The 18,986-nt window shown below is 35.6% G+C and overlaps 3 protein-coding genes across 5 annotated transcripts; all 3 read left to right on the top strand.

Annotated features, from left to right (window-relative positions):
• The first annotated feature begins 506 nt into the window (after positions 1 to 506).
• Positions 507 to 14,166, top strand: LOC105228014 (pre-rRNA-processing protein TSR1 homolog). 3 transcript variants are annotated; one of them, XM_049458282.1, is made up of 5 exons: positions 507 to 807; positions 11,630 to 12,975; positions 13,040 to 13,163; positions 13,233 to 13,499; positions 13,568 to 14,166. In XM_049458282.1, exons 1-5 carry the CDS (start codon positions 625 to 627, stop codon positions 14,048 to 14,050), a joined length of 2,403 nt encoding a protein of 800 aa, XP_049314239.1. In that variant the 5' UTR covers positions 507 to 624; the 3' UTR covers positions 14,051 to 14,166. The 3 variants fall into 3 exon arrangements, with proteins under 3 accessions (XP_049314239.1, XP_049314240.1, XP_011205919.2); XM_049458283.1 differs by lacking the exons at positions 11,630 to 12,975; positions 13,040 to 13,163; positions 13,233 to 13,499; positions 13,568 to 14,166 and adding exons at positions 871 to 2,216; positions 2,281 to 2,404; positions 2,474 to 2,740; positions 2,809 to 3,206; XM_011207617.4 differs by lacking the exon at positions 507 to 807 and adding an exon at positions 11,271 to 11,566.
• Positions 4,869 to 10,667, top strand: LOC125778842 (ras-related protein Rab-26-like). Its single transcript, XM_049458287.1, has 6 exons — positions 4,869 to 5,849; positions 6,529 to 6,639; positions 8,788 to 8,896; positions 8,972 to 9,082; positions 10,172 to 10,316; positions 10,435 to 10,667. Exons 1-6 carry the CDS (start codon positions 5,052 to 5,054, stop codon positions 10,547 to 10,549), a joined length of 1,389 nt encoding a protein of 462 aa, XP_049314244.1. The 5' UTR covers positions 4,869 to 5,051; the 3' UTR covers positions 10,550 to 10,667.
• A 590-nt stretch (positions 14,167 to 14,756) lies between the features above and the next one.
• LOC105228013 (translocation protein SEC63 homolog) lies at positions 14,757 to 18,469 on the top strand. The gene is made up of 6 exons (XM_011207616.4): positions 14,757 to 15,104; positions 15,675 to 16,384; positions 16,455 to 16,977; positions 17,041 to 17,167; positions 17,324 to 17,940; positions 18,010 to 18,469. Exons 1-6 carry the CDS (start codon positions 14,981 to 14,983, stop codon positions 18,186 to 18,188), a joined length of 2,280 nt encoding a protein of 759 aa, XP_011205918.2. The 5' UTR covers positions 14,757 to 14,980; the 3' UTR covers positions 18,189 to 18,469.
• The last annotated feature ends 517 nt before the right edge of the window (positions 18,470 to 18,986 follow it).

The raw sequence follows: 18,986 nt of genomic DNA, 5'->3' as shown, positions 1-18,986 counted from the left end.
CAACGGATACAGCGAACAGAAACAACAAACATATACATAGATGCTTCTACATTAGTTCGATCACACTAAAGCGGCGCAAAGCAAAGCGAAGCAAAATGTTGGACAATTTTAAACTCATCTCTTTTCGTTATTCTCAACACCAGTCCCTATTTTTATTACAGTGTAACGCGGACATCCAAGCGTTCCTTCTGACATATCCTTTTATGAATTTTTTATAAAGAAAAAGATTTCGACGCGAAGCCAAGCAAAATGTTGGGCAACTTTCATATTTTTTATTGTTCTAATATGAAGTGTCACGTAAAGCTAAGAAAATTGTATGTGAAGGCGCTTTCTCAAGAGCGCTAACTAAAATTCCCGTTAAAGTTTCTATCAGTATCTTATGTCGAATAGATAAATCTAACCGAAACTTTTGTTCACATAAATCCCTTTCTGACATTCAGCTAATTAAAAACTCTTACATGGCATCTTTGTAAGCTGTCACAATTATGTGTCATTTTGACAATTTATTTTCTGACACTTGTCTCTTCCAGTGAACGTGCTTTCATTCGAAACACATGGTATTTTGTTAAATATTTTCTAGTTTCTTATTGTTTGTATTATTGCTATATACAATAATCTGGCAAAATGTCTGAGGTGTTTCATCGGCCTGGGCCGCTAAAACAAACAAACAAGGCTCACAAAACTGGTCGACATCGGTCGAAAGGAGCTATAGAAAATGCACTGAAGGGTCGGGTTTCACTTAAAGCGGTGTCGCATAAACACAAACAAGAACAACGAAGAGAGCAGCGTAGACACCAAATGAATCAAGTAAATTATATATTAAACAAGTTTATAACAATGTTAAAATTTATAAATATTTTTTTTTTAAAGATACGTAAAAAGAAACGAGAAGAAGCGAGATTAGAAAAACTACAGTTAGGAACTCAGCACAGCGCTCCATTCATGGTTTGCATATTGCCAATGCATCAACAAATTGACGCGAAATCAGCTTTAGCTATATTAGAGAGTTGTGATGATGAAGCTGTTGTACAAAGGGCAGACACTGGAGTTACCTATATTAATCTACCACGTTTCAAGCAAAGATTTTCTTTCATTATTCCACCAATTGGCCGAGGAAGTGAGGTAGAAGTGTTGGATTACTTAAAGGCTTGTGATACGACCTTACTGTTAACTTCAGCGGCTATGGGGGAAGATGAGGTATTTGATCGGTGGGGTCACCGGATTTTCAATATGATATCTGCTCAAGGAATACCCTCACCAATAGTAGCACTAATGGATTTAGAATCAATAAACCCTAAAAAACGTGGTGATGTTAAGGCATCTGTTCAGAAATTTATATCAAAGGTTTTGCCAAAAGAAAAAATCATGCAACTGGATACCAATGCCGAAGGTCTCAACGTTATGCGTCGTATTGGTGGACAAAAGAAGAATGTTCTTCCAAATAAAACAAATAGGCCGCATTTGTTCAGTGATAAAATTGAAATTGAAGCTCAGTCAAATCAATTAGATGATAATATTACTTTGAAAGTAACTGGATTTTTGCGTGGAGCACCACTTAATGAAAATTCTCTTGTACACATTCCTGGATTGGGAGATTTTCAAATGCAACAAATAGTTTCCACACATGATGCTTTTAAATTAGATAAACGGACTGAACATTTACAAGTGCAAGTTCGAGTAGCAGACCAACAGAAGCAAACTACATTGCAAAAAGAAAATATACCAGATGCTATGGATGCAGAACAGACATGGCCAACTGAAGAGGAAATCAAAGCAGCACAAGAAGAAACAAAAAAAACTAAGTTAGTCAAACGTGTTCCTAAAGGGTGGAGTACATATCAGGCTGCTTGGATCCCAGATGCTGAAGCGGTTGAAGCAAAAGATGATATGAGCGATGATAGTGACATGAGTGGTAGTGAAGATGAAGAAAACGAAGATGAGGATGAATTCATGTCATGCGAAAATCAATCTTTCGACGGAGAAATGCAAAAGCCCGATTCAGATACAGAAGAGTTTGTGGAAACAGCATCGGTATCAGATGCTGCAATAAATGACGAAAAATATGATCTCCAAATGGACTTTCATGAAGAACGAGAAACTTTGAAAAAAATAAAGGAAGCTCGTCTTGATGAATTGTGGCCGGATGAAATCGATACACCACTAGATGTTGAAGCGCGAGATCGCTTCCAAAAATACCGTGGTCTGGAATCGTTTAGGTAAAAAGATTTTTATAAATCATATTTGTTTGCATATATGTATTGTGAATTTATAATTTATCAGAACCTCACCATGGGATGTGAAGGAGAATTTACCTTACGATTATGCGCGCATTTATCAATTTCAAAACTTTGATCGGACAAAACGTCGAATTATTTCTGAAGCTAAGGAAGTTGAGGGATTTCAGGTGAGAGTTGGAAAAAATATTTTCTTAAAATATTATATATTTTAATTAATAATATTAATATTTAATTAGCATGGCGCCTATGTAACCATATACATCATAAATGTACCGCAAACTAAATGGTTGGCCTATATATCAGCTCGTCAAACCAAAGGTATTGTCATATATGGTTTGCTACCACATGAGCACCAGATGTCAGTGATGAATGTTGTGCTTAAGCGGCTGCCCGATTCTGAGGCTCCAATAAAGTCTAAAGAGACTTTAATAATACAATGTGGATATCGCCGCTTTGTCGTAAATCCAATTTTCAGTCAGCATACAAATGGAGACAAACACAAAGTAAGCAAATATTTTGAAAACTTAAACCTGTCAATTTAAACCTATGTTTATTTATTAATTACTTTCAGTATGAACTTTACTTCCGGCCGCACACAACCGTCTGTGCTACTTTCTACGCGCCAATTCAATTCCCCCCTGCTCCTGTACTAGCTTTTAAACTAAATCCAGATTCAACTTTAGCACTGGTCGCGCGCGGTTGTGTGCTTTCGTGTAATCCAGGGTCCATGGCGCGGTGGAGAGTGGTTGGCGGGAAGCGCAACGCTTGATTACCTACTACCTGGGACGCACTTCACAACTGTGAGCAGCGTTGCGAAGGCGGATGTCATGGCAATATTGCGAAAATCTACGGCGATAGCTTAATGAGTAGAAAAGATTATGTGCATAATTTGTTCACTATCTTGTTTTGTTTGATTATATAGCGCATGTATGCCAGAGAAGCTAATAAAATACTACACTTGTGTAGCTACGAGTATTTGATATTGTAAATAAAATAAGCACTAAGTTGATAAGTACTTATTATATTACTGCTGAACTTAGTATCAAATAATAATTTGTTAGTGAGCGTTTAGTGTGATAAATCAAGTTCAGATAAGCTTTTATTTGTTCAACAATTTTAAGGGCTTACTGTCAGTGTTCAAAGAATTTCATAAAATATTACAACAATAATAATCAAATAGTGATAAACAGCTTTCTTTGTTAGACCTGTGATCGTGTTTCGATAAGTGAAGAGTTCCACAAGTTCCATTCTTCTAAACAATTAACATATTCTTATGAATAGTTTTCAACTTGTTAGGAATATTTTCAAAATTTTTTTCTGGATTACAGTTAACTTTCGACAGAGTGGTTGGTAGTCGCTTTTATTTGAAGAATTTTATAAGCTATCTTAATAGTGGATATTCTGCAAGAATGAAAATGTCTTTTAATTCGTTAAGCTATGTCAATGTCGTCGTATATATCATACAGCTCATCGTTCCATTGAATGCGATATTCGCCGTAGCCAACACGTAAAGGACCATAAATCTTTCACAGAACCTTTTTCTAGGAAACTCGTAACGTCGACTCATCAGGTGCTGTCATCGTCTATGCCTCTGCGCCATATAAAAGGACGGAGATGATGTGTGGCTTATAGAATTTGGTCTTTGTTCGACGAGAGAGGACCTTACTTCTCAATTGCTTATTCAGTCTGAAGTAGCACTTGGCACGAGATATCCTGCGTTGGATTTTGAGGCTGACGTTGTTCTTGGTGATGCTGGTTCCCAGATAGACGAAAATATCTATGACTTCGAAGTTATGACTGTGAAAAGTGACTAGGAAGAAAAGTCGCGAATGCAACGACTGTTTGTTTGAAGACTAGAGATATTTCGTCTTGGCCTCGTTTACTACGAGATCCATTCGCTTCAATTCCTTCTTCAGTCTGGAGAAAGCAAAAAGCGCGGTTGTTGAGGTCAATTTCACCAATATCATTAGCGTACACCAGCAGCTGTACACTCTTATAGAAGATTATACTTTCTTTATTCAGAACCGCAGCTCGAATTTTTTTCTCCAGGAGTAGATTGAAGAAGTCGCACGATAGAGAGTCGCCTTTTCTGAGGTGTCGTTTATTATCGAACGTCTCGGAGAGGTCCTTCTCGTTTCCGATAGAGCTTTTGGTATTGCTCAACATCAGGTTACACAGCCGTATTTGTTTTGCAGAGATACCAAATTCGGCATAAAGGCAGGTCATTTTCCTTCTGTCAAAAGCAGCTTTGAAATAGTCGAAGAGGTGGTGTGTGTCGATTCTCTTTTCACGGGACCTTTTCCAGATATCGGTCAATATGTAAGTTATTTCAACTGCGATTGAAAAAAGAGCTTCTCATAAAATCAGATAGTTCCTTGAAGTTGACTGAAAACTTGTAGGTTTCTCTTCCACCGAGCAAGGTCAAGGAGCAGACCCGAAGAAACAGAAATTGATCGACAAAAATACAAGCGTAGACTTTCTAGATAAAAAGTATTTTTGTTACAACCATAATAAGTTTTATTCTCTAGAATAGGACGTTACTAACTTCGAAGTGTTTTTACTAAATATTTCCAACCAACATCTAGTACTAATCTATATTTAACATAACAAAAGCTGCAAAAAAGTTAACTAATGTACATACATAAATATATTATAATTAAAATATCACTCACAAAACCAACTCACACCCAAAAACGTCAATAATTTAGGTTAGAGCAAACGAAATCAAGAACACAAGCACAAAAAGCTCAAACCTTCGCCGAGTAATTTAATTACTAGTCATCAATCACAACATCTCCTTAGTGCATACAAACAATGCGCCGTACATCAAGTGTGTGCCGCGTCAGTCAGCCCACTCCCCACCCCACATCTCATCCCACTTCCGTACCAGCAGGCAGCTCATCAACTGCCACAAAAATGCCAATAAATACACGCGCACAAAGCGGTGACACCGATCATGACAGCAACGACATACCGCGGCGTGAGTCCCTGCACAAACCTACATGGCAATACAATATCCCCGGGCAGTCGCAACCGAGCACGGATGCCACAAATGCGCCCAGCAAAAGCATAAATGTCACATCAGACTCAGACGATGAAGATGATGAATATTTGCGGCGCCCAAGTATCGTTAAGCATCATCACTACTATCAGGAGAAGGAAGTACAGCAACAGTTGCAATTACCCACGAAGCCATTACAACAATTACGGCGTACCAGTTTACATAGTGGCGTTTGTTTCAAAGGCACCAAAAATAGCGGTAACACAAAAATTACACGACACCACACCATTGCCAGTGCTGATTTAAAACCGACTGCCGATAGTAGTTTACCTGCACGGCGCAGGAGTAGTTTGACACAATCGACACGATCATTCGGATTGATGATGCACAATACTGGGGAGCTTTCAAGGACTTGCAACGCTCACGATACCACTGCGGCATGTCCTAACTTCTCCAGATCTATGGATGGTGCAACATTTTGTAGACAGGCCGGGCGTGCTTTAATGCGTATGGTTTCATTGGGTACACAGCCGAATGTTCATGTGGCGCCACCAACCAGCAACGTCAAGACTTATGCTGATGGTGAGGAGGAATACGACATGATGGGAAAGGTGAAGTCAAAGAGTCCTGTTTTTTTTGCTTACTTTTTCGTAACCTATATAAATGTCCAAGGTGAACATTACCATTTTTCATATAACGGTTTAAAAATGAAATTGAATATGAAAGCATTAAACGAATACTCTCACACATCTCTTAGAGGAGTCAGTTAAGGCAATAATCATGCCTTAAATTCTAACATTATATTATTAAAAAATATTCAAAATATAAAGAGTTTTTACTTTCCCAAATCAGATATTGACATTTGATCATCTTAAGATCGCCAAAGGCTTCGAAGTTCTGAAAAAATGATAAGTAGAATAAGAAAGTAATATAAACTTACTGCAGCACAATTTATTTCCAAAAAAAAGTGTAGGGGTCTGTATATGAGAACCCATATCTCATCCTACATATAGGAAAACCCCCTGATTTCGCAGTTACCTTCTCAATAAATTTCTATTTAAACATTGACTTTTCAAAAAAATGTCACACATCTCTATATAAAATATAATAAGAAAAGAAAGAGACTAAACCACCTTTCAAGAGCTTTTGGCTCACAGTGAGTCTGTTTTCGAAAAATGTATATTATCTGCCCCTCCATGAGAGTTATCAATCAAATATTTTTTCTTTGAGGAACTTGAAACTTATTTTGTCTGTTCTTCATTTTACTCTCCATTAATTGCTGCTCTATAGGTGATTATGTTGGGTGACTCTGGTGTTGGAAAAACTTGTCTGCTCATACGATTTTATGATGGAAAATATATGCCACACTATTATATAACTACAGTAGGCATTGATTATCGGGTAAGAAACGGCTCTGTCAACTGTCATCAGGGCTGATGTGAAATGGACAAAACTGTTGCACGCGTGTCTTTCTTAACTTTAGTGTACGTACCTATTTGTGTGTTCTCCTCTTTACGCGTATGTATGTATCTACTTGTATGTTCTAATTTTTATAGACAAGAGTAAATATTGATGATATGATATGATAATTATAAGCAATTATATATGTAAATGTTAAAATGAATCACCTAAAAATGGTGGAATAAACTGAACAATCGTTGACTTATGATTAGTTATATATAATGCCTCACTTTATCATCATTGCCAATTTCTGAGCTTATAGTTCATATACACTTATGTACATATATGTAATTGGATTTTTTTTATATAAAACGCAGTTTGGATAATTTAGGTTACTCATACGCCATGTATTCGTGTTTGTCGAATAATTCGAGCTTCAACATTTAATTTTCAATTAGTAGTGGAAATTGCAAACGGATGTATCAGTACGCTATAATTTCACATACCATCTGATCAAATTTGACCCGGACTAACCAAAAAACCCAAAATTTTCACGTAATTTAATACATATCTTAATTATCACCTTCAAATTTGACTGTTGAGCCAATGCAAGCATGACAACGGTTAATCCAACTTTCCATATATTTTTTTCAAAACCTGGCTGGGTGGTCTTCAACGAATTCTGTAATTATTTTCGGTTGTGGCTCATTTTTGAACATTGTTAACAGTTTTGAAGTTATATTACTAAAACCCACGTCTCATTATCAGTATATTAATAACGCGTTTGATGTGTGTGGGGTCCTCAGCAAAAAATATTTATGGATTCAATTTGCGAGCACAGTAGAATGGATGAATCCGGGTTAAATTTATTGAGATACTATATGTATAAAGAGGTTTTTAATAATATTTTTTATCTCATAAAAAAAAATAAGTTGGATCAAAAATATGCTGAACGTTTAAATACTCAAAACTCAAAGGTATAAATAATAAGAAAGTTTTCATTTTCTTCAATTAACATTCCTTTAATATAACGAGTTCAATACTTTTTAAAGACCCTAACAGTCCCAGGTAGTTGGTTGAAGTTCTATTATGTTTTCTTGTTGTTTAATGAATTTTGTAATACTGTTTGATTATTAAAAATAATTAATAGCTTTTGATTTAAATATACATACGAGGGGGTCCGATAAGTACTTAGCCTACAAGGAACGTGAAGTTTCAACTTATTACCCCCTTTGCTAAATATATTTTCTGTTAAATACATTTTCTTCGTGACGACACTTTTATTCAACTTAACCCTGGTTATGCCCCGAAAGTTATTCTTTCAAGTTTGGTATCAAAAAAGCCGGACAGGTCCAAATGTAAAGAATCCGACGTAGCGACCAGTAAGTGATTCCACCAAGTGCGTTGTGGTTTTTTGTGTAATTCGCTGTCAAATCGGCACTTACCGTCCAAATCGTAACGATCGCCATTAAAAGTGAAGAGTCAGCGTATAGAACTTTTAATTATTTTTTATTTTAATATTTTCTTGTTTTTTTCAAAACAAAATTAATTTGTGTTTGAGCCAAGAAAGTAAATACTTGTCGGACCGCCGTATACAACCTTTTAGAAAAAAGTTAACATGAAACAAATCCTTCACCGACGACTTATATTTCTAAGAATTTTATAAGTTATCTATAACCACATAAAAATTCATAACAAGTAGTTCGTATGTAATATTTCTGTAAATGTTCTATGGATCTGATCAAATTTGACTCGGACTCTTGAATATTTATTGCAATTTTAACGATACGGTTTGTGCGCGCATTTGAAATGGACAGTCCGAGTCAGATTTGATCAGTTGTTAAATACAGGGTGTGAATGTCGTATATGTAAATATCGTGTGTAATTAAGCCAAAGTGCTATTTAATGGCATGTATGTGAGTCCTATTTTTACTAATACAGCTTTCGTTGACGTTAATGAATACTGCTTTTGTTTGCCAACCCTGTATTCAATACCATGTGTGTATCTCCAGCAGTGTTTAGTACAAATAACATAATTTATATGTATTTTCGTTATAAGTAAACAGCATATACGTATATACATATGTATATAATATATAACTGTACATGTCTAAGCTTTTTATCTATACACATTTTTGCAATTATTAGAACAAAGTTGTGGTTGTGGATGGCACACGCGTCAAATTGCAAATTTGGGACACAGCTGGTCAGGAGCGATTTCGCAGCGTCACACACACCTATTATCGCGATGCCCACGGTGAGTTGAGAAGATTAAAAAAAAATTCAATAGATTTTTTAGTGTTTTTTTTTATTAATATTTTACTTTTCGCAGCACTTCTACTCTTGTATGACGTCACCAATAAAACCACTTACGACAACATTCGCGCTTGGCTGGGCGAGATCAGAGATTATACTCAGGACGATGTGGTGATTGTGCTTATTGGTTTGTATTCAAACGCATACATATATATCCATATGCATACATACATACATATATGTATATTATACCTTTTTATTTAATTTTAGTTTAGCCAAGCAGAAATATACATAAATGTGTAGATATAGGGTGATTATTTCAGGTTGTTTACTTTGCGTTTAATACTTCTTAAAATATATAAACTTTATATACATATAAGAGACTGATTCTACCCATAAGTGCTAAGTATACCATCTGATCAAATTTGACTCGGACTGAAAAAACCTTGACGCAAATCTTTATTATCGCCTTCAAAATGGGCTTCTGAACCAAAACAAGCATGTCAACGCTTCATCGAATTTGTCTTATAACTCTCCACATGTTATCGTTCTGGGATGGCTCTCGATGCCTCCAACGAGTTTTATTTCGGTTTCAGAACATTTTTGGAGCACCATTCACTAGTTTGCTGGACAGTTTTGACATCATATTCATAAAGCGACAGGGGTAGTAGTCCAGTCATTATAGTAAGTTCACCTCGCAATTCGATATACCCATTTATATGTCGGCAAAATGTACAAGTATTTACAGACATATAAATGGGTATATCGAATTCCGAGATTCTTATCTAATTTAAGCTTGACTGGACTTTAGCATTATTAGTATGTAGGCTACTCAGCAAGCATCTGATTGGCGCGGTTCTAGAACAAGATGTTGAGAGCCTCTGTTGGCTCTCTGCCAACGATTCAAGCACTATTACTTTAACTTTTTTGATGTTATCGTCTTTAATCGAGGTAGATGGATGATTCGCATAAAACATGTACTGGCTCGATTTTACTCATTTTTTGCTCAAAAGGAAAAAATTATATTTGATATGGAGCAGTCTGGGGAAAATTCAGAGAGGCACTAAATAGTATTGTACCTAAGGTCTAAAACTAAAGATAGCAAAAATATATAAAAATAATATTTGGAATACGATTTAATTCATATGACAGCCTCAACCCATATGCCACATAAGAAATAATAATAGACTCAAAATTTTCTACATTATTTTCAATTGTGATCTCATAAGTCTAAATACAGTATAATATCTTATAAAAATGTATGGATATAATGCAGGTAACAAGGCAGACTGCAGCAATAGTGAACGACAAGTAAAACGTGAGGATGGCGAACGTCTAGCACGTGAGCACAATGTCCCCTTTATGGAAACATCGGCAAAAACAGGATTGAATGTAGAACTTGCTTTCTCTGCTGTGGCCAGGTGAGTTATCAAATAATGAAGTTCAGATGTTTAAGAGTTTAAAACTAATTGATAACATCAGATTTGCTGATTTTATTAGACAAGTTTAGAACAAACACTTTTGCTTTTTTATTTCCAGGCAATTGAAGTGTCGAGGCACCGTCAATGGTGATGATGGCAAATTTAATGTCCACGATTACGTACGCGATAATACACAAGCACGCACAATGTGTGCACAGTGCAAATCGATGTAGACACGGTGGTAACTGGGAATTATCACTAGTACATACTAATTACTTGCCAAAAAAAGTTATTAATTAAAAGAAAAAAACTGAAACAATTAAATGTATAAAATAAATATTCAAAGCTTTATTAACCGTTTTTTAAATATTTGGGATCAATCTAATGCAAAATATACTTAAAATATTTTCCTTTTTCCGTTAGAGCGGATACGCAGAATTATTTGAAATTCAACGGATACAGCGAACAGAAACAACAGACATATAGATGCTTCTACAGTTCGTTCACACTAAAGCGGCGCAAAGCAAAGCGAAGCAAAATGTTGGACAATTTTAAACTCATCTCTTTTCGTTATTCTCAACACCAGTCACTATTTTTATTACAGTGTAACGCGGAAATCCAAGCGTTCCTTCTGACATATCCTTTTATGAATTTTTTAGAAAGAAAAAGTTTTCGGCGCGAAGCCAAGCAAAATGTTGGGCAACTTTCATATTTTTTATTGTTCTAATATGAAGTGTCACGTAAAGCTAAGAAAATTGTATGTGAAGGCGCTTTCTCAAGAGCGCTAACTAAAATTCCCGTTAAAGTTTCTATCAGTATCTTATGTCGAATAGATAAATCTAACCGAAACTTTTGTTCACATAAATCCCTTTCTGACATTCAGCTAATTAAAAACTCTTACATGGCATCTTTGTAAGCTGTCACAATTATGTGTCATTTTGACAATTTATTTTCTGACACTTGTCTCTTCCAGTGAACGTGCTTTCATTCGAAACACATGGTATTTTGTTAAATATTTTCTAGTTTCTTATTGTTTGTATTATTGCTATATACAATAATCTGGCAAAATGTCTGAGGTGTTTCATCGGCCTGGGCCGCTAAAACAAACAAACAAGGCTCACAAAACTGGTCGACATCGGTCGAAAGGAGCTATAGAAAATGCACTGAAGGGTCGGGTTTCACTTAAAGCGGTGTCGCATAAACACAAACAAGAACAACGAAGAGAGCAGCGTAGACACCAAATGAATCAAGTAAATTATATATTAAACAAGTTTATAATAATGTTAAAATTTATAAATATTTTTTTTTTAAAGATACGTAAAAAGAAACGAGAAGAAGCGAGATTAGAAAAACTACAGTTAGGAACTCAGCACAGCGCTCCATTCATGGTTTGCATATTGCCAATGCATCAACAAATTGACGCGAAATCAGCTTTAGCTATATTAGAGAGTTGTGATGATGAAGCTGTTGTACAAAGGGCAGACACTGGAGTTACCTATATTAATCTACCACGTTTCAAGCAAAGATTTTCTTTCATTATTCCACCAATTGGCCGAGGAAGTGAGGTAGAAGTGTTGGATTACTTAAAGGCTTGTGATACGACCTTACTGTTAACTTCAGCGGCTATGGGGGAAGATGAGGTATTTGATCGGTGGGGTCACCGGATTTTCAATATGATATCTGCTCAAGGAATACCCTCACCAATAGTAGCACTAATGGATTTAGAATCAATAAACCCTAAAAAACGTGGTGATGTTAAGGCATCTGTTCAGAAATTTATATCAAAGGTTTTGCCAAAAGAAAAAATCATGCAACTGGATACCAATGCCGAAGGTCTCAACGTTATGCGTCGTATTGGTGGACAAAAGAAGAATGTTCTTCCAAATAAAACAAATAGACCGCACTTATTCAGTGATAAAATTGAAATTGAAGCTCAGTCAAATCAATTAGATGATAATATTACTTTGAAAGTAACTGGATTTTTGCGTGGAGCACCACTTAATGAAAATTCTCTTGTACACATTCCTGGATTGGGAGATTTTCAAATGCAACAAATAGTTTCCACACATGATGCTTTTAAATTAGATAAACGGACTGAACATTTACAAGTGCAAGTTCGAGTAGCAGACCAGCAGAAGCAAACTACATTGCAAAAAGAAAATATACCAGATGCTATGGATGCAGAACAGACATGGCCAACTGAAGAGGAAATCAAAGCAGCACAAGAAGAAACAAAGAAAACTAAGTTAGTCAAACGTGTTCCTAAAGGGTGGAGTACATATCAGGCTGCTTGGATCCCAGATGCTGAAGCGGTTGAAGCAAAAGATGATATGAGCGATGATAGTGACATGAGTGGTAGTGAAGATGAAGAAAACGAAGATGAGGATGAATTCATGTCATGCGAAAATCAATCTTTCGACGGAGAAATGCAAAAGCCCGATTCAGATACAGAAGAGTTTGTGGAAACAGCATCGGTATCAGATGCTGCAATAAATGACGAAAAATATGATCTCCAAATGGACTTTCATGAAGAACGAGAAACTTTGAAAAAAATAAAGGAAGCTCGTCTTGATGAATTGTGGCCGGATGAAATCGATACACCACTAGATGTTGAAGCGCGAGATCGCTTCCAAAAATACCGTGGTCTGGAATCGTTTAGGTAAAAAGATTTTTATAACTCATATTTGTTTGCATATATGTATTGTGAATTTATAATTTATCAGAACCTCACCATGGGATGTGAAGGAGAATTTACCTTACGATTATGCGCGCATTTATCAATTTCAAAACTTTGATCGGACGAAACGTCGAATTATTTCTGAGGCTAAGGAAGTTGATGGATTTCAGGTGAGTATTGGAAAAAATATTTTCTTAAAATATTATATATTTTAATTAATAATATTAATATTTAATTAGCATGGCGCCTATGTAACCATATACATCATAAATGTACCACAAACTAAATGGTTGGCCTATATATCAGCTCGTCAAACCAAAGGTCTTGTCATATATGGTTTGCTACCACATGAGCACCAGATGTCAGTGATGAATGTTGTGCTTAAGCGGCTGCCTGATTCTGAGGCTCCAATAAAGTCGAAAGAGACTTTAATAATACAATGTGGATATCGCCGCTTTGTTGTAAATCCAATTTTCAGTCAGCATACAAATGGAGACAAACACAAAGTAAGTAAATATTTTGACAACTTAAAACAGTCAATTTAAACCTATGTTTATTTATTAATTACTTTCAGTATGAACGTTACTTCCGGCCACACACAACCGTCTGTGCTACGTTCTTCGCGCCAATTCAATTCCCCCCTGCTCCTGTACTAGCTTTTAAACTAAATCCAGATTCAACTTTAGCACTGGTCGCGCGCGGTTGTGTGCTTTCGTGTAATCCAGATCGAGTAGTATTGAAACGAATTGTCTTAAGTGGACATCCAATGAGAATCAATCGCAAATCGGCAACAGTCCGTTATATGTTCTTCAATAAAGAAGATGTCGATTATTTCAAACCAGTTAAACTACGCACAAAATGTGGGCGTTTGGGTCATATAAAGGAATCCTTGGGAACACATGGTCACATGAAATGTGTGTTCGATGGGCAGCTCCGTTCTTATGATACAGTTTTTATGTATCTATATAAGCGGGTATACCCGAAATGGACCTACGAGGAGTGCCTGATACGTAGCGATAAAGATGAAGACAAGATTGAGGACGAAAAAATGGAATAGCTCGATTAATGTACATATATATTGTAGTAAATGTACTTTATGTACTATATATTACGAATAGTTCAAACCCTATAAAGTTTTCAATACATGAATACGCTGATTATAACGAACTCTAACTTTTCGATACCATTTTTGTAGTATAATTTCTTTTAAGATCTTAAAGCAGGAAATAGTCACTTGAATGAATTCTGGTAGCGCCAGTTTTGTATCACGCCGGGAACTTTTTCTTAGACCAGAAAATGTATGTGGTCTCGATAAAATAGGAAAAATTGGAATAATTAGTTTTTGCACTAAAACAAATGACTTCAGGCAGTGATCATTGACTGGTTTAATATAAATAATTAAAATTTTAGTTGGATCATAGGCCTCTGCTCTGTGATAGATACTCTATTCAATATTCATTTGGTTTTCCATAAATTTTTATAATTGTTGCAAAATATATTAAATACATTTGTTATAATCACAAAAAAAAGGTATAAATACAAAAGACTGTGTAAGATACTCACAGTATTTCCAATCAAATTATGTACTTTTTCAAATGTAATTGAATTTTTATTATCACCGTTTTTTAAATTGTAGTTAACCATTGTAAATTAATAGAATAACCGGTGGTGATTCTTTTTCCAAAAATTCCTCAATTCAAATGGGTTTCTTTAGATTCCACTAGATGTCGCTTTAAGCATAAAATGACGTTTCATTTGACACACTTTGAGACAGACGTGTCAATAGACAACGAAATGAAGATTGCTGTTTTGTTCGCGGCGCAGAATCTTTTCACATTATTTTTAATTTTAACTAAAAAAAAATACAATTCTTAAAACAAAATCATTGCCCCGTCACGTCGCAAATACTAAATTCACCTGTTGTTATCTAAAAAGTGCATCAATAGAAACTTGTAAAATAAGAAGTCGAGAAAGTTTGTAAGTTAGCATGGCGGGGCAAAAATTCCAGTATGATGAAAGTGGTGGAACATTTTATTATTTCCTCCTATCATTCCTCGCATTAATTCTTGTACCCACAACCATTTATTATTGGCCACGCAAGAAAAAAGAAGGTAAGTTTTTTATTGAAAGTAGTGACTGCTCCACTGAATATTTCCATATAAGTTCAGTGTGTCATACACCTATGTAAAATATTCACCATCCAGTAGTTCTGCGGAAATCCATAAGCATAACAGCAGTCGACACGTTCTATTAAGAAGCAATGTCATCGTACTTGGTGAAAGCGGCAAGTAGCATTAACAACAACATCAAATTATCACGATGTGTCAAGATCGGTGAATCGAATGCCAAGCGTAATAATGAAAAAGCCCGACTTGACGAATTAACTACCTGATTAAGCTGACAATTACATGTGATGAACGAAATGCGGGGTAGAGAAATATGTGTTAGATACATTTATTATTCTTGCCAAGTTTACACAGATGCATAGTGCATAAGCGAGTTGAAAAAGCTCGTTTAATAATTGTTAAATAAATCGTTAACTAATTGTATTAAATCACTTGCATATAATTAGTTTAGCTTAAACTATCTTTAATATGCTACATATGATATTAAAGTATATTGACCACTTTTCACAAACGTATTTGTTATGATGTTCTTTGTTTTTTTTTTTTTTTTTACAGATGTTAATAAACTGAAGGAAGAATGCTTATGCCCAGACTGTATAAAGAAAAAAGCGATATTGGCGGCCGCGGAGCCCTATCGTATGCTGAAATCATTACTAATTAAATTGTGTTTAGTATTTGGTTGGGCACTGCTTGTCTTACTTGCATATCGCGTATCACAATTTGATTATGAAATGGCCAGTTTCGATCCATTCGAAATTCTACAGTTGCCCCCCACCGCCTCCATGGAGGAGATAAAGAAAACGTATCGTGAATTGTCAAGAGTCCTACATCCAGATAAACCAACTGGTGATGAAAAATCTTTCATGATGTTGCGAAAGGCGTATCAGGCACTCACAGACGAAACAGCCAAGCAGAATTATGAGAAATATGGCAATCCTGATGGACCCGGTGCAATGTCTTTTGGCATAGCTTTGCCATCATGGATCGTCGAGAAAGAAAATTCCGTATGGGTACTTGGTCTATATGGCTTGATATTTATGGTAGCTTTGCCATCTGTAGTAGGCATGTGGTGGTATCGTTCAATACGCTTTTCAGGTGATAAAGTTCTGTTAGATACCTCGCAGATGTATTTCTATTTCATACATAAAACACCACATATGTTATTGAAGCGCGCTCTTATGATACTTGCTGCTAGTTTAGAATTCGATAAACGACACAACTCACAAGTCGTCGAAAGACAATCGGACAACGAAGAAGTACCAGTAGTAAGTACATTATGATCTGTTAACAAACTTGTATGTGTTTTAAAAATAAAATATATATTTTTTTCATTAGCTTATTCGACAATTGCCTAATCTAAATGAAAAGTGTAAAGAGCACCCTCTCTGTAGGATGTATTCGATCAAAGCACGCGCTATATTACATGCTCACCTCTCACGTATTCCTCTTAATCCAGAAACATTAGAGAAGGATCGTCAATTTATTGTTAAAAAGTGTCCATACCTTATTCAAGAAATGGTGTCCTGTGTACATCAATTAGTTATGTTGGCGTATGCGAGACGAGTTCCTCGTCTTCCCAGTATTGAGACCATAGAAAACTGCATGAAAATGTCTCCTATGATTATTCAAGGTTTGTGGGACTATAAATCTCCTCTACTTCAATTACCTCATCTCACTGAAGATCAGCATCTTTACTATATCAACAAAAAAAGACATATTAAAAATTTGCAGCAATTTGCGCAACTAAAACACGACGAAAGTAGGCAGCTGTTAAAAAGTCTCTCGGACTTTGAGTATGAAAATGTTATGAGAGTTTTGGGGAAATTGCCACTGATTGATTTCTCCATTCGCTGCGAAGGTAAAATAATAAGCATTTTCAAATTTAACCATCTGTTTTCAAATACGTATATTTTTCTATTAGTTATCGATGATGAGAATACAAATGTTGTAACTGCTGGCGCAATAGTAACTGTTACGGTAACGTTAGTGCGTAAAGACATGAAGACCTTATTTGGTGATGCCAAAGTACCAGAAAAACAAGGTATCAAGTAAGTACCTACCATTTTTTTTCAATTAATTCATTTATAATAGAATAGAAAATTAGAGCTTAATGCTGCTTAGTTCACCATTAGTTTATTGATTATAACTATATAAATGTGTCCATTAAAAATTCATTTTACGGAACAAATACTTTTTCTTTCCAGGGATGACGATGAAGCAGCAGCCGGTGGTGGAGGTGATGAAGAAGAAGGTGCTTCTGCCGTAGCTGCAGTACCAGTTAAAAAACAATCTGCTTGGGGTAAACAACGTAAAGGCAAAGGTGGTAAGGGAGGTAAGAAATCTGCTAATAATCAGAAGCGCAAAGCACCTCCTGTTACCGTTGCGCAAAGCAAAACTACGGCACCTACAAATGCTGATAGTCACGAGCATAATGACGACTCTGACTCTGAGGCCGATGCCAGCGATGTGGAGGAGAAAGATTGCTCGGGCGATGAATCAGACAGTGACAAACCACAAAATAATAAGAGTGAGACATATGATGATGATGACGACGATGAAGCTTGGGAGAGACTACAAGCCAAGCTTAATAAACGTGAAAAGCTTGAGGGTAAATCCCGTATATCTCACACAGTACACTGTCCTTATTTCCCGGAAGAGAAACAAGAATACTGGTGGACATATATATGCGATCGTAAGTCTCGCTCGCTACTCACAGCTCCCTACCACGTCACAAGTCTGGTGGATAAGGAGGAAATACAGTTGAAATTTACAGCACCGCGTTGGCCGGGCCTGTATACATTTACAGTATGTTTAAGATCAGGTACGGTGGAAACAAATGTGTATGCATATATTGAATACGATTAATTACAAATAAATAAATTTTCTTTAGACTCGTATTTGGGCATGGACCAACAACAAGAATTGAAATTGGACGTTAAAAAAGCGCCCGTCCCACCTACAGATCACCCACAATGGGATCTTAGTGAATCGGAGCCTGAAAATAATGAACAGCACGAAAACTCAAGCGATTTCACGACTGATAGTTCCGAGGATGAGGGTACTGACTAAAAACCTTAGATTGTATTGCATTTGTATAATGATCTTACAATACTTATAGTTCATTTTTTATAAAATTTGGTTTTCAAATTTCTTACTTTCTAATATATGTTTGAATTAATTGGATATATTAAAGAAAAATAAGAATTGCTGGGCGAAACTAAATACAAATACAGTATGTTTAAGAATAAATTTTTAAAAGCGTAATATTGCAATGATTTTTAGAAAAAAATAGATACCTATTTCAAACAAAGAAATAAAATGTAAAAGAAACCCAGATGGTAAAACAAAAACCGACGAAATCTTTTTTTAAATCATAAATAATTTTGCTAATTTTGTATTTACTTATTTATCCAATTATACAATTTAAAATCAACACATAGAAAGCGAGAAATAATAAAAAATGATTAATAATTTAAATTATTAAAATTTATTGAAAAAAAAAAGAAATCAATTTAATTCTCATTTAATATTAGTCCTATGCGGTCGTCATTTGTATAAAAAAACGCAAACAAAATTTCGGAACTTTCGAAGTTAGAGTAATTTCCTCAAATAATCAAATAAGGGTTTCATAAAAGAACTTGGCCGTTAAGTTTGTATGGCAGGTATATGAGAGAAGGAAGTGTGCAAAATTTCAGAGCGATATCTCCTCGTTACACACATGCAGACAGACGGACTTGTCTAAATCGACTCAGCTCGTCGCTCTGTTAATGTATATACAATATATGTATATATATATATATATTTTATGGTGTTACTAACTTCGTGCATACTTAAGATAGCCTCTTCAGGGTATACAAATCATCAATG

The sequence above is a fragment of the Bactrocera dorsalis genome, chromosome 5, assembly GCF_023373825.1.
Source record: "Bactrocera dorsalis isolate Fly_Bdor chromosome 5, ASM2337382v1, whole genome shotgun sequence".
Classification (NCBI taxonomy): domain Eukaryota; kingdom Metazoa; phylum Arthropoda; class Insecta; order Diptera; family Tephritidae; genus Bactrocera; species Bactrocera dorsalis.
This window is presented reverse-complemented; position numbering and strand designations above follow the sequence as displayed.

Bases quoted from the DNA above. Each gene is read 5' to 3' on its own strand.
- LOC105228014 (XM_049458282.1), top strand. From the start codon at position 625: ATGTCTGAGGTGTTTCATCGGCCTGGGCCGCTAAAACAAACAAACAAG. The intron at 13,164-13,232 runs GTGAGTATTGGA...ATATTTAATTAG, and splicing joins AGGAAGTTGATGGATTTCAG to CATGGCGCCTATGTAACCAT. The intron at 13,500-13,567 runs GTAAGTAAATAT...AATTACTTTCAG, and splicing joins CAAATGGAGACAAACACAAA to TATGAACGTTACTTCCGGCC.
- LOC125778842 (XM_049458287.1), top strand. From the start codon at position 5,052: ATGCGCCGTACATCAAGTGTGTGCCGCGTCAGTCAGCCCACTCCCCAC. The intron at 6,640-8,787 runs GTAAGAAACGGC...TGCAATTATTAG, and splicing joins CAGTAGGCATTGATTATCGG to AACAAAGTTGTGGTTGTGGA. The intron at 8,897-8,971 runs GTGAGTTGAGAA...TACTTTTCGCAG, and splicing joins CTATTATCGCGATGCCCACG to CACTTCTACTCTTGTATGAC.
- LOC105228013 (XM_011207616.4), top strand. From the start codon at position 14,981: ATGGCGGGGCAAAAATTCCAGTATGATGAAAGTGGTGGAACATTTTAT. The intron at 15,105-15,674 runs GTAAGTTTTTTA...TTTTTTTTACAG, and splicing joins GCCACGCAAGAAAAAAGAAG to ATGTTAATAAACTGAAGGAA. The intron at 17,168-17,323 runs GTAAGTACCTAC...TTTTCTTTCCAG, and splicing joins CCAGAAAAACAAGGTATCAA to GGATGACGATGAAGCAGCAG.